This window comes from Pristiophorus japonicus, chromosome 7, assembly GCF_044704955.1.
Source record: "Pristiophorus japonicus isolate sPriJap1 chromosome 7, sPriJap1.hap1, whole genome shotgun sequence".
NCBI classification, from domain to species: Eukaryota; Metazoa; Chordata; class Chondrichthyes; family Pristiophoridae; genus Pristiophorus; species Pristiophorus japonicus.
In genome coordinates this window covers 12,285,712-12,300,745 of record NC_091983.1, presented here as the reverse complement: position 1 = coordinate 12,300,745, position 15,034 = coordinate 12,285,712, and the positions used below count along the sequence as shown (strand labels likewise).

The 15,034-nt window shown below is 60.2% G+C and overlaps 1 protein-coding gene across 1 annotated transcript in view; it reads left to right on the top strand.

Moving 5' to 3' along the window:
• The window catches only part of capn9 (calpain 9), an 88,724-nt gene that overhangs the window by 53,160 nt on the left and 20,530 nt on the right, over positions 1–15,034 (top strand). The window contains exons 12-15 of the mRNA XM_070884822.1: positions 2,730–2,766; positions 8,422–8,505; positions 12,410–12,467; positions 13,015–13,079. Coding sequence (XP_070740923.1) covers positions 2,730–2,766; positions 8,422–8,505; positions 12,410–12,467; positions 13,015–13,079 — 244 coding nt within the window. The remainder of the gene's footprint in view (positions 1–2,729; positions 2,767–8,421; positions 8,506–12,409; positions 12,468–13,014; positions 13,080–15,034) is intronic.

Below are 15,034 nucleotides of genomic sequence, written 5' to 3'. Positions count from 1 at the left end.
CACCCACCCCCCCCCCCCCCAACCATCACCCCCCCCCCCAACCATCACCCCCCCCCCCTCCCCAACCATCACCCCCCCCCTCCCCAACCATCACCCACCCCCCCCCCAACCATCACCCCCCCCAACCGTCACCCCCCCCCTCCCCAACCATCACCCCACCCCCCCCCAACCATCACCCCCCCCAACCGTCACCCACCCCCCCCCCCAACCATCACCCCCCCCCCCCCCCAACCGTCACCCACCCCCCCCCCAACCATCACCCCCCCCAACCGTCACCCACCCCCCCCCCAACCATCACCCACCCCCCCCCAACCGTCATCCCCCCCCCCCCAACCGTCACCCCCCCCCTCCAACCGTCACCCCCCCCCCCTCCAACCGTCACCCACCCCCCCTCCCCAACCGTCATCCCCCCCCCTCCAACCATCACCCCCCCCCCCCCCAACCATCACCCCCCCCCCCAACCATCACCCACCCCCCCTCAACCATCACCCCCCCCTCCCCAACCGTCACCCACCCCCCCCCCAACCATCACCCACCCCCCCCCAACCATCACCCCCCCCTCCCCAACCGTCACCCACCCCCCCCCCAACCATCACCCACCCCCCCAACCATCACCCACCCCCCCCAACCGTCACCCCCCCCTCCCCAACCATCACCCCCCCCCTCCCCAACCATCACCCCCCCCTCCCCAACCGTCACCCACCCCCCCCAACCATCACCCACCCCCCCCAACCGTCACCCCCCCCCCTCCCCAACCATCACCCCCCCTCCCCAACCGTCACCCACCCCCCCCAACCATCACCCACCCCCCCCCAACCCATCACCCCCCCCCCCCCAACCGTCACCCACCCCCCCCCAATCATCACCCCCCCCAACCGTCACCCCCCCCCTCCCCAACCATCACCCACCCCCCTCCAACCGTCACCCCCCCCTCCAACCGTCACCCACCCCCCCCCCCAACCGTCACCCCCCCCCCTCCAACCGTCATCCCCCCCCCTCCAACCGTCATCCCCCCCCCTCCAACCGTCACCCCCCCCCTCCAACCGTCACCCACCCCCCCCTCCAACCGTCATCCCCCCCCTCCAACCGTCACCCACCCCCCCCTCCAACCGTCATCCCCCCCCCTCCAACTGTCACCCCCCCCCAACCGTCATCCCCCCCCCCCCAACCGTCACCCCCCCCCCTCCAACCGTCATCCCCCCCCCCTCCAACCGTCACCCCCCCCCCTCCAACCGTCACCCCCCCCCTCCAACCGTCACCCCCCCCCTCCAACCGTCACCCCCCCCCCTCCAACCGTCACCCCCCCCCCTCCAACCGTCACCCCCCCCCCTCCAACCGTCATCCCCCCCCCTCCAACCGTCACCCCCCCCTCCAACCGTCATCCCCCCCCCCTCCAACCGTCACCCCCCCCCCCCTCCAACCGTCACCCCCCCCCCAACCGTCACCCCCCCCCTCCAACCGTCATCCCCCCCCCCTCCAACCGTCATCCCCCCCCCCTCCAACCGTCACCCCCCCCCCCAACCGTCACCCCCCCCCCTCCAACCATCACCCCCCCCCCCAACCGTCACCCCCCCCCCTCCAACCGTCACCCCCCCCTCCAACCATCACCCACCCCCCCTCCAACCGTCACCCCCCCCCAACCGTCACCCCCCCCCCTCCAACCATCACCCCCCCCCCCAACCGTCACCCCCCCCCTCCAACCGTCACCCCCCCCCCCAACCGTCACCCCCCCCCCTCCAACCATCACCCCCCCCCTCCAACCGTCACCCCCCCCCCTCCAACCATCACCCCCCCCCCTCCAACCATCACCCCCCCCCCTCCAACCGTCACCCCCCCCTCCAACCGTCACCCCCCCCCTCCAACCATCACCCCCCCCTCCAACCGTCACCCCCCCCCCTCCAACCGTCACCCACCCCCCCTCCAACCGTCACCCCCCCCCCTCCAACCGTCACCCCCCCCCCTCCAACCGTCACCCCCCCCCTCCAACCGTCACCCCCCCCCTCCAACCGTCACCCCCCCCCCTCCAACCATCACCCACCCCCCCCCTCCCAACCGTCACCCCCCCCCTCCAACCGTCACCCCCCCCCCCCAACCGTCACCCACCCCCCCCCCCAACCATCACCCCCCTCCAACCGTCACCCCCCCCCTCCAACCGTCACCCCCCCCCCTCCAACCGTCACCCACCCCCCCTCCAACCGTCACCCACCCCCCCCCAACCATCACCCCCCCCCCAACCGTCACCCCCCCCCCCTCCAACCGTCACCCACCCCCCCTCCAACCGTCACCCACCCCCCCCCCAACCATCACCCCCCCCCCAACCGTCACCCACCCCCCCTCCAACCATCACCCACCCCCCCCCAACCGTCACCCACCCCCCCCCCAACCATCACCCCCCCCCCAACCATCACCCCCCCCCAAACCATCACCCCCCCCCCAACCATCACCCCCCCCCAACCATCACCCCCCCCCCAACCATCACCCCCCCCCCAACCATCACCCCCCCCTCCAACCATCACCCCCCCCCCAACCGTCACCCACCCCCCCCCCAACCATCACCCCCCCCCTCCAACCGTCACCCCCCCCTCCCCAACCGTCACCCCCCCCCCCCTCCAACCATGACCAACCACCCAACAACGTCAGCCCAGTTTAAAGTATCACATTTCTTATTGCGTTAATCTGTACACATTTTTTGATTATGTTCTTACTATATACTTATATTTTATTTGCAGTGAACTGGGGGATAAAGTTGGCGCTGATCTACCAGAGGTAGGTGTTTTTTTTACTCAGTAGCTTTGGGGACAAATGTTGGGGGCAGCTTTAGGCAAATGAATGCCAGTGATGCTATCGCTCTGCACCAAAGGCATGGTCTGGATTGGTGCACAGCTTTTGAACTAACCTCAGCGTCCAAATTCCTCATTTGTGGTCTGAGCGGGTGAATTGGATGGACAATCTCAGAGCTCTGCTGATCTCCCTGCCTGGTGCTCCCAGCCAGCACAGCTCCGTGCCCCTACCCTCCTCTCCTGGCTCTGTATTCAGAATTCCTACTTTGGAAAACAGCCGTGTTCAAGGAGGAAAAGAAAACTGAGATTGGTAGATTTTTGTGCGGCCAGGTAATTAAAAGACGCAGAACCACAACAGGGAGATGGAGCTACGGTACAGATCAGCCATGATCTAATTCAATGGAGAAACTGGCTCGAGGGGCTGAATGGCCTCCTCCTGTTCCTATCTTCCTAAATACAGTAAAATCTAGCTCTGGTTCCGACATCCAGATGAGCAGAAATTTCCTAAATATTGGGTAGACTGAAGCCATTGTCTTTGGTTCCTGCTCAAACTCCGTTCCTTAGCCTCCGACTCCATCATCATCATAGGCAGTCCCTCGGGGTCGAGGATGACTTGCTTCCACACTAAAAACGAGTACTCAGGTGACTGATGAACTCATTTTAAATAGTGGAAGACGCCTGTGCGTGGATTTTTTTAACGTGGGGTGGCCGTTGCACACCAGCCACCACACGGGCTTGACAGAGCGAGGTCTTGGTCCAGTGGCAAGGGAATCCAAGACGACTGCAGACCAGGCTCCGCCGCATATGCCAATACGTACACACAAACTCAAACATACTCCTACTGTCCTCCTTCCTTCCTTCCTTCCCACAGGACCTCTCATTACATTGAATTCACAGTATGCAATGTGGGCATCACAGCCCCGCTATTGGCCCGTGCTGTCTCTTCCCTTGGTCTTGTCCACACTGCTCCACCTCTGGGCTATGACCTCTCCGCTCCTCCGTGCCTCATTCATCCCCTCCTCGCCGCTTCCAACCTCCCCACCTCACCCGTCGCGACCTCCCGACCTCACCCGTCGCGACCTCCCGACCTCGCCCGTCGCGACCTCCCGACCTCGCCCGTCGTGACCTCCCGACCTCGCCCGTCGTGACCTCCCGACCTCGCCCGTCGCGACCTCGCCCGTCGCGACCTCCCGACCTCGCCCGTCGCGGCCTCCCGACCTCGCCCGTCGCGACTTCCCGACCTCGCCCGTCGCGACTTCCCGACCTCGCCCGTCGCGACCTCCCGACCTCGCCCGTCGTGACCTCCCGACCTCGCCTTCGCGACCTCACCCGTCGCGGCCTCCCGACCTCGCCCGTCGCGACCTCCCGACCTCGCCCGTCGCGGCCTCCCGACCTCGCCCGTCGCGACCTCACCCGTCGCGGCCTCCCGACCTCGCCCGTCGCGGTCTCCCGACCTCGCCCGTCGCGACTTCCCGACCTCGCCCGTCGCGGCCTCCCGACCTCACCCGTCGCGACCTCACCCGTCGCGGCCTCCCGACCTCACCCGTCGCGACCTCCCGACCTCGCCCGTCGCGGTCTCCCGACCTCGCCCGTCGCGGCCTCCCGACCTCGCCCGTCGCGACCTCACCCGTCGCGGCCTCCCGACCTCACCCGTCGCGACCTCGCCCGTCGCGACTTCCCGACCTCGCCCGTCGCGGCCTCCCGACCTCGCCCGTCGCGACCTCCCGACCTCGCCCGTCCCAACCTCCCGACCTCCCGACCTCACCCGTCGCGACCTCCCGACCTCACCCGTCGCGGTCTCCCGACCTCGCCCGTCGCGGTCTCCCGACCTCGCCCGTCGCGACTTCCCGACCTCGCCCGTCGCGGCCTCCCGACCTCGCCCGTCGCGACCTCACCCGTCGCGGCCTCCCGACCTCACCCGTCGCGACCTCGCCCGTCGCGACTTCCCGACCTCGCCCGTCGCGGCCTCCCGACCTCGCCCGTCGCGACCTCCCGACCTCGCCCGTCCCAACCTCCCGACCTCCCGACCTCACCCGTCGCGGCCTCCCGACCTCACCCGTCGCGACCTCGCCCGTCGCGACTTCCCGACCTCGCCCGTCGCGGCCTCCCGACCTCGCCCGTCGCGACCTCCCGACCTCCCGACCTCCCCCGTCGCGACCTCCCGACCTCGCCCGTCGCGACCTCCCGACCTCGCCCGTCGCGACCTCCCGACCTCGCCCGTCGCGGCCTCCCGACCTCGCCCGTCGCGACCTCACCCGTCGAGGCCTCCCGGCCTCCTGACCTCGCCCGTCCCAACCTCCCGACCTCCCGACCTCGCCCGTCGCGGCCTCCCGACCTCGCCCGTCGCGACCTCACCCGTCGAGGCCTCCCGGCCTCCCGACCTCGCCCGTCGCGACCTCACCCGTCGAGGCCTCCCGGCCTCCTGACCTCGCCCGTCGCGGCCTCCCGACCTCGCCCGTCGCGGCCTCCCGACCTCGCCCGTCGCGACCTCGCCCGTCGCGACCTCCCGACCTCGCCCGTCGCGGCCTCCCGACCTCGCCCGTCGCGGCCTCCCGACCTCGCCCGTCGCGACCTCCCGACCTCGCCCGTCGCGGCCTCCCGACCTCGCCCGTCGCGACCTCGCCCGTCGCGACCTCCCGACCTCACCCATCGCGGCCTCCCGACCTCGCCCGTCGCGACCTCGCCCGTCGCGACCTCCCGACCTCGCCCGTCGCGACCTCCCGACCTCACCCATCGCGGCCTCCCGACCTCGCCCGTCGCGACCTCGCCCGTCGCGGCCTCCCGACCTCGCCCGTCGCGGTCTCCCGACCTCGCCCGTCGCGGCCTCCCGACCTCGCCCGTCGCGGTCTCCCGACCTCGCCCGTCGCGGCCTCCCGACCTCGCCCGTCGCGGCCTCCCGACCTCGCCCGTCGCGGCCTCCCGACCTCGCCCGTCGCGGTCTCCCGACCTCGCCCGTCGCGGCCTCCCGACCTCCCGACCTCGCAAGTCCCGACCTCCCGACCTCGCCCGTCGCGGCCTCCCGACCTCCCGACCTCGCCCGTCCCGACCTCCCGACCTCGCCCGTCGCGGCCTCCCGACCTCGCCCGTCGCGACCTCCCGACCTCTGCGCCATAAACCTCTGCGCCTCTCTCTCTTCCTTTAAGACAGTTCTTAACCAAGACGCTCCTTAACCAAGCTTTTGGTCACTTGGCCTAATATCTCCTTATGTGGCTCGGTGTCAAATTTTGTTTTATAACGCTCCTGTGAAGCGCCTTAAGACGTTTTACTATTTTAAAGACGCTATATAAATATAAGTTGTTGCTGACTTTGCCTTTTTCGATCTCTTGTCAATATATCTGTGATTAGTCAAAACTGCTCTACAGGTCATAAAGACTTTCACCCTCAGCACCACTGCAGATCTGACCCCCGGGATCTCGGCACTGACCCCCGAGATTTCTGGTCTGACCCCCGAGATCTCGGCACTGACCCCCGAGATTTCTGGTCTGACCCCTTGAGATCTCGGCTCTGACCCCTTGAGATCTCGGCTCTGACCCCTTGAGATCTCGGCTCTGACCCCTTGAGATCTCGGCTCTGACCCCTTGAGATCTCGGCTCTGACCCCCGAGGTCTCGGTCTGACCCCCGAGATCGCGGTTCTGACCCCAGAGATATCGGACCTGACCCCTGAGAGTAATTCTGACTTTTGTGTAAAATGTGTTATATATCTCTCGGAACAGGCTCCAGGGGCCATTTTCTTGTTCTAATTTTCATTTCCAACATCACCCGAAGTCCAAAGGCCCCCATTCTGTGTGTTGTGTGCACAGTGTGGAGTGAGGCACCCTTCAGTCAGGTACTCCCTGCAGCCTGTGATTGCCGAATGGTAACATTGGTTGTTGGTACTTTGGTTTAATGTCTTCGCTCAGCTAGGCGAGGGACGTGCCAACTAATAATACTTTCTCCGCCTCTGTTGCCGTGTGTCCACATTGAGCTCGCCTAGAGCGGGATCTGCACAGACGCAGACTGAAGCGGCCTACACTCTGGCCCAAAAGTGCACCTGCACCTCAGCCTCAGAGTTACTGCAGCAGCATGACATTTTTCCAACCTCTTTCCTTTCGCTGCCCCCGAGTGAATTGCTAATTTGTGGGCCACTCGCGCCCTCAAAACTGCCACCAAGCTCATGGTCTACAGGGCTGTAGTAATACCCGCCCTCCTGTATGGCTCAGAGACATGGACCATGTACAGTAGACACCACAAGTCGCTGCAGAAATACCACCAGCGATGTCTCCGCAAGGTCTTACAAATCCCCTGGGAGGACAGACACACCGTTAGTGTCCTCGACCAGGCCAACATGCTCAACATTGAAGCACTGACCACACTGGATCAGCTCCGCTGGGCGGGCCACATAGTCCGCATGCCAGACACGAGACTCCCAAAGCAAGCGCTCTACTCGGAACTCCTTCACGGCAATTGAGCCAAAGGTGGGCAGAGGAAACGTTACAAGGACGCCCTCAAAGCCTCCTTGATAAAGTGCAACATCCCCACTGACACCTGGGAGTCCCTGGCCAAAGACCGCACTAAGTGGAGGAAGTGCATCCGGGAGGGCGCTGAGCACCTCGAGTCTCGTCACCGAGAGCGTACAGAAAACAAGCGCAGGCAGCGGAAAGCTCGTGCGGCAAACCAGTCCCACCCACCCCTTCCCTCAACGACTGTCTCACCTATGACAGGGACCTGTCTCATCAGTCCCACCTATGACAGGGACTGTGGCTCTTGTATTGCATGGTTCAGTCACCTAAGGACTCATTTTAAGAGTGGAAGCAAGTCTTCCTCGATTCCGAGGGACTGCCCATGACGATGGCCCCATCCTGCACACTCAGCACATGCAGGAAAACTTTGTCCCTTCAGTCTACTTTGGACTGTAAGTGGATCTGTGAGCAGTGTTTTGTCTGTAGCCCCAATTTACTTTAGTCCCCGCTGCCCGCCCCACAACTGTGTAAACGATCAGGTGGTCAAAATGTCCACTTTCAAAATAATATATCGGGGTCATCTCTCTCCTGGGTACGTTATCTCGAATCTCTGAGGGGGAGGAATGAGCTTGCATTTATATAAAGGCCTTTCACAAAGCACTTTACAGCCAAGAAATGTTTTTTTTGGAAGTGTAGTCACTGCTGTAATGTGGGTAACACGGCAGCCAATTTGCACACAGCAAGCTCCCACAAACAGCAATATGACAATGACCAGATAATCTGTGTTGGTTGAGGGGTACATATTGGCCAGGGCACCGGGGGAGAATTCATCTGCTCTTTTTTGAGTGGGATCCTCTATGCCCACCTGAGGAGTCAGACAGTGCCTCAGTTTAACATCTCATCTGAAAGACAGCACCTCCGACGGTGAGGGCACTCCCCCGGCACTGCACTGGGAAGGTACATTATGTGCTCAAGTACCTGGAGTGGGACTTGAACCCACAAGCTGCCGACATCACAGGCTTCCCACTGAGCCAGGGCTGATGCCTAAATCCAGCGCCCATACCGTGGGGAGGGGTGCTGTGGTCGCTCTCCTGCCACGACTCAGTTTGTGCAGTCATCGGGCCTGAAGAAAATCACAATGAGGCATCAAAAAAAAAATGTTTTCTAAAGTTGGAGACTGAAAGAAAACTTGTTGTTCCAGCCGCCCAAACCAACCGGGAAATCCCAGGCGGAAACGGAGGAGGAAAAGCAGTTCCGCTCGCTGTTCGAACAAATCTCAGGACAGGTGAGCAGAAAAACTCGGCTAAATAATTCAGGAGTGAGAGTGAGGAGACCCGAGACTCGGGAGTGAGAGTGAGGAGACAAGAGGTTCGGGAGTGAGTGAGGAGACCTGAGACTCGGGAGTGAGAGTGAGGAGACAAGAGGTTCGGGAGTGAGAGTGAGGAGACAAGAGGTTCGGGAGTGAGTGAGGAGACAAGAGGTTTGGGAGTGAGAGTGAGTGAGGAGACACGAGACTCTGGAGTGAGTGAGGAGATGAGACTCAGGAGTGAGTGAGGAGACGCGACTCAGGAGTGAGAGTGAGGAGACCCGAGACTCTGGAGTGAGTGAGGAGACCCGAGACTCGGGAGTGAGAGTGAGGAGACCCGAGACTCGGGAGTGAGTGAGGAGACCCGAGACTCGGGAGTGAGAGTGAGGAGACCCGAGACTTAGGAGTGAGAGTGAGGAGACCCGAGACTCGGGAGTGAGTGAGGAGACCCGAGACTCGGGAGTGAGAGTGAGGAGACAAGAGGTTCGGGAGTGAGTGAGGAGACAAGAGGTTCGGGAGTGAGAGTGAGTGAGGAGACACGAGACTCTGGAGTGAGTGAGGAGACCCGAGACTCGGGAGTGAGAGTGAGGAGATGAGACTCAGGAGTGAGAGTGAGGAGATGAGACTCAGGAGTGAGAGTGAGGAGACAAGAGGTTCGGGAGTGAGAGTGAGGAGAACCAAGACTCTGGAGTGAGTGAGGAGACCCGAGACTCGGGAGTGAGAGTGAGGAGACCCGAGACTCGGGAGTGAGAGTGAGGAGACAAGAGGTTCGGGAGTGAGTGAGGAGACCTGAGACTCGGGAGTGAGAGTGAGGTGATGCGAGGTTCGGGAGTGAGTGAGGAGACCCGAGACTCGGGAGTGAGAGTGAGGAGACAAGAGGTTCGGGAGTGAGTGAGGAGACAAGAGGTTCGGGAGTGAGAGTGAGTGAGGAGACACGAGACTCTGGAGTGAGTGAGGAGATGAGACTCAGGAGTGAGAGTGAGGAGACGCGACTCAGGAGTGAGAGTGAGGAGACGCGAGGTTCGGGAGTGAGAGTGAGGAGACCCGAGACTCGGGAGTGAGTGAGGACATGCGAGACTCAGGAGTGAGATTGAGGAGACCCGAGACTCGGGAGTGAGAGTGAGTAGACAAGAGGTTCGGGAGTGATTGAGGAGACCTGAGACTCGGGAGTGAGAGTGAGGTGATGCGAGGTTCGGGAGTGAGAGTGAGGAGACAAGAGGTTCGGGAGTGAGTGAGGAGACGAGATTCGGGAGTGAGTGAGGAGACGAGATTCGGGAGTGAGTGAGGAGACCCGAGACTCGGGAGTGAGTGAGGAGACCCGAGACTCGGGAGTGAGATTGAGGAGACACGAGACTCGGGAGTGAGTGTGAGGAGACGCGAGGTTCGGGAGTGAGAGTGAGGAGACCCGAGACTCGGGAGTGAGAGTGAGGAGACCCGAGACTCGGGTGTGAGAGTGAGGAGACCCGAGACTCGGGAGTGAGAGTGAGGAGACGCGAGACTCGGGAGTGAGAGTGAGGAGACGCGAGACTCGGGAGTGAGTGAGGTGACAAGACACGGGAGTGAGAGTGAAGACACACGAGACTCGGGAGTGAGAGTGAGGAGACGCGAGACTCGGGAGTGAGAGTGAGGAGACCTGAGACTCGGGATTGAGAGTGAGGAGACCCGAGACTCGGGAGTGAGAGTGAGGAGACCTGAGACTCGGGATTGAGAGTGAGGAGACCTGAGACTCGGGAGTGAGAGTGAGGAGACCTGAGACTCGGGATTGAGAGTGAGGAGACCCGAGACTCGGGAGTGAGAGTGAGGAGACCTGAGACTCGGGAGTGAGAGTGAGGAGACCCGAGACTCTGGAGTGAGTGAGGAGACCCGAGACTCGGGAGTGAGAGTGAGGAGACCCGAGACTCGGGAGTGAGAGTGAGGAGACCCGAGACTCGGGAGTGAGAGTGAGGAGACCCGAGACTCGGGAGTGAGAGTGAGGAGACCCGAGACTCGGGAGTGAGAGTGAGGAGACCCGAGACTCGGGAGTGAGAGTGAGGAGACCCGAGACTCGGGAGTGAGAGTGAGGAGACCCGAGACTCGGGAGTGAGTGAGGAGACCCGAGACTCGGGAGTGAGTGAGGTGACAAGACTCGGGAGTGAGAGTGAGGAGACCCGAGACTCGGGAGTGAGAGTGAGGAGACCCGAGACTCGGGAGTGAGAGTGAGGAGACCCGAGACTCGGGAGTGAGTGAGGAGACCCGAGACTCGGGAGTGAGTGAGGTGACAAGACTCGGGAGTGAGAGTGAGGAGACCCGAGACTCGGGAGTGAGAGTGAGGAGACCCGAGACTCGGGAGTGAGAGTGAGGAGACCCGAGACTCGGGAGTGAGTGTGAGGAGACCCGAGACTCGGGAGTGAGAGTGAGAAGACAAGAGGTTCAGGAGTGAGAGTGAGGAGACCTGAGACTCGGGAGTGAGTGTGAGGAGACCCGAGACTCGGGAGCGAGTGAGGAGATGAGACTCAGGAGTGAGAGTGAAGACACACGAGACTCGGGAGTGAGAGTGAGGAGACCCGAGACTCGGGAGTGAGAGTGAGGAGACGCGAGACTCGGGAGCGAGTGAGGAGATGAGACTCAGGAGTGAGAGTGAAGACACACGAGACTCGGGAGTGAGAGTGAGGAGACCCGAGACTCGGGAGTGAGTGAGGAGACGGGGGGGGGGGTTAGAGTGAGGAGACGGGTTTGTTCAGGAGTGAGGTCACGGGGGGGGTTCAGGAGTGAGGTCACGGGGGGGGTTCAGGAGTGAGGTCACGGTGGGGTCAGGAGTTAGGTCATGGGGGGTCAGGAGTTAGGTCACGGGGGTCAGGAGTTAGGTCACGGGGGGTCAGGAGCGAGGTCATGGGGGCATCAGGAGTGAGGTCACGGGGAGTTCAGGAGTGAGGTCACGGGGGGGTTCAGGAGACGGGAGGTTCAGGAGTGAGGTCACGGGGGGTCAGGAGTGAGGTCACGGGGGGTCAGGAGTGAGGTCACGGGGGGTCAGGAGTGAGGTCACCGGGGGTCAGGAGTGAGGTCACCGGGGGTCAGGAGTGAGGTCACCGGGGGTCAGGAGTGAGGTCACGGGGGGTCAGGAGTGAGGTCATGGGGGATCAGGAGTTAGGTCATGGGCGGGGTTCTGGAGTGAGGTCACGGGGGGTTCAGGAGTGAGGTCACGGGGGTTCAGGAGTGAGGTCACCGGGGTTCAGGAGTGAGGTCACGGAGGTTCAGGAGTGAGGTCACGGGGCATCAGGGGTGAGGTCACGGGGGTCAGGAGTTAGGTCACGGGGGGTTCAGGAGACGGGAGGTTCAGGAGTGAGGTCACGGGGGGTCAGGACTGAGGTCACGGGGGGTTCAGGACTGAGGTCACGGGGAGGTTCAGGAGTGAGCGTGATCTATCAGAGGTATGTGCTCCACCTCGGAGGGGGTGATCAGCTTTCTCCAGCTACGCAAATCATTCCCAAGCTGGAGGTCTGGGAGAGGGTCAGTGGTTTTGGTGATGGCAGGCGCGGTCTCCTCTCCCGCCGCACTTACACTGTTGGGGGGCGGTGCTCCGGGAAGATCCGGGCCGGTGTGTGGAGCTCGAGGGACCTGCTCAGACAACACCAGGAGCTGGAACTGTGGTCAAGGGTCTTCTCCATTGCCTTTGATTTCACTTCATCGTGTTTGTGTCTGGAAGGTGGGGGTGGGCCTTACTCTTGACACGTTGACGGGGTGAGAGGAAGTGGATGGAGCATAAACACCGGCACAGAGCCGTTGGGCCGGATGGCCTGGACATTCGATGTAATAAAATGAAGCGAGAATACTTTGGAAGACGCATGACAGAATATTATTGACATGAGTCCCAAATGACTTGATGTTTTGCACTCTTCTCTTTCAGGATCTGGAAATCAATGCTTATGAGCTGCAGAATATTTTAAACAGCGTGTTTGCTCAACGTGAGTTCACGGCCTGCAGTGTTGCTAATGGGAGCTCCTCTGGTTCCGTACGAAGGTTTCACGCTGCAGAAAACGAAGGCTTGCGGCCTATTTTGGGAGGGCGTTGGCCAAGCACCCACCTCCAGTGGTGAAGAGGTCTATCCTCCCCTTTCTCCTCCCTCCCGCCGCTCGCCGCAGCCAGAATCGGGCCGGTGTGGCCATCCCTGGTTGAGTTGCGGGGTGGGGGAAGGGGAGTGTGGGGGTGGGGTCGCGGTCATGGAGGGTGGGGGTCCCGAGGCAGGTGGGGGAGGGGCTGTCTCCAAATGATTTGGCCGGGGGAACCTCTGCTCCTCTGGGGCCTACAAAAATACTTCCAGGCTTGTCTTTCGCAGGCCCCATCGGTCCTGTTGCCTGGGTCCATCAGCTTCGGCCTAAACTGGCAGGAACGGGTCCCAGTTACCTGATCGGAGAGAGTCGTCATGGATGGACCCAGTCCATGAACTGTGTGTCACACTCCTGCAGAGGGCAGCGGGTCCTTGATTCATCACTAACGCTCTTTGTTTTACAGAAAAGGAAATGGTAGCCGACGGTTTTGACATCGAGACGTGTCGCAGTATTGTGACTCTCTACACCGTATCCTGTGACATATTTTCTCCTTCAAACGTGACCAGCATTTACTGATCTGCAAACTGTTCGAGTTACCACAAACGTCAAATTAATATACAATTATTAAATTAGGGCTCACTTATTTAAAAATTGTAAAAAGTAATCATCTGGAAATTCTGTAGATCTAATATCGAGAAATATTCTAAACACACGCATTAAATACTGTGCCTGTAAAGTGTACAAAAAGACAGCACCTCCAACAGTGCAACACTCCCTCAGTACTGCACTGGGAGTGTCAACCTAGATTATGTGCTCAAATGGCCTTTGGTTCTTTGCTCAAGTCCCTGGAGTGGGACTTGAACCCACAACCTTCTAGCCTCAGAGGCGAGTGTGCTGCCCACTGAGCCACACACAGTGGACACCCATTGGTACCCCTGACTGATGACCAAAACCAATCGCCTTGATCCTTGCGGATGCACTGCCTCCATCAAATCGTAGAATAGAATCACAGAATGGTTACAGCACGGAAGAAGGCCATTCGGCCCATCGAGCCCCTGCTGACTCTCAGCTAGTCCCACTCTCGCTCCCTTTCCCCTTAGTCCTGTAAATATTTTTCTTCAGCTACTTATCCAACTCCATTTTGAAAGCTGTGATTGAGTCTGCCTCCACCAGCCTTTCATAGAAACATATAAACATAGAAAATAGGTGCAGGAGTAGGCCATTCGGCCCTTCGAGCCAGCACCACCATCATGGCTGATCATTCACCTCAGTACCCCTTTCCTGCTTTTTCTCCATACCCCTTGATCCCTTTAGCCATCAGAGCCATATCTAACTCTCTCTTGAATATATCTAACGAACTGGCATCAACTGTGGTAGAGAATTCCAGAGGTTAACCACTCTCTGAGTGAAGAAGTTTCTCCTCATCTCGGCCCTAAATGGCTTACCCCTTATCCTTAGACTGTGACCCCTGGTTCTGGACTTCTCCAACATTGGGAACATTCTTCCCGCATCTAACCTGTCCAGTCCCGTCAGAATTTTAAATGTTTCTATGAGATCCCCTCTCATTCTTCTAAACTCCAGTGAATACAGGCCCAGTCGATCCAGTGTCTCCTCATATGTCAGTCCTGCCATCCCGGGAATTAGTCTGGTGAACCTTCGCTGCACTCCCTCAATAGCAAGAACGTCCTTCCTCAGATTAGGAGAGCAAAACTGAACACAATATTCCAGGTGAGGCCTCACCAAGGCCCTGTACAACTGCAGTAAGACCTCCCTGCTCCTATACTCAAATCCCCTAGCTATGAAGGCCAACATACCATTTGCCTTCTTCACCGGCTGCATGCCAACTTTCAATTACTGATGTACCATGACAGCCAGGTCTCGTTGCACCTCCCCTTTTCCTAATCTGTCACCATTCAGATAATATTTTGCCTTCGTGTTTTTGCCACCAAAGTGGATAACCTCACATTTATCCACATTATACTGCATCTGCCATGCATTTGCACACTCACCTAACCTGTCCAAGTCACCCTGCAGCCTCTTAGCATCCTCCTCACATCTCACACTGCCACCCAGTTTAGTGTCATCTACAAACTTGGAGATATTACATTCAATTCTTTCATCTAAATCATTGATGTATATTGTAAATAGCTGGGGTCCCAGCACTGAGACCTGCGACACCCCACTAATCACTGCCTGCCATTCTGAGAAGGATCCGTTTATCCCTACTCTCTGCTTCCTGTCTGCCAACCAGTTCTCTATCCACGTCAATACATTACCCCCAGTACCATGTGCTTTAATTTTACACACTAATCTCTTGTGTGGGACCTTGTCAAATGCCTTTTGAAAGTCCAAATACACCACATCCACTGGCTCTCCCTTGTCCACTCTACTAGTTACACCCACAAAAAATTCTAGAAGATTTGTCAAGCATGATTTCCCTTTCATAAATCCATACTGACTTGGACCGATCCTGTTACTGCTTT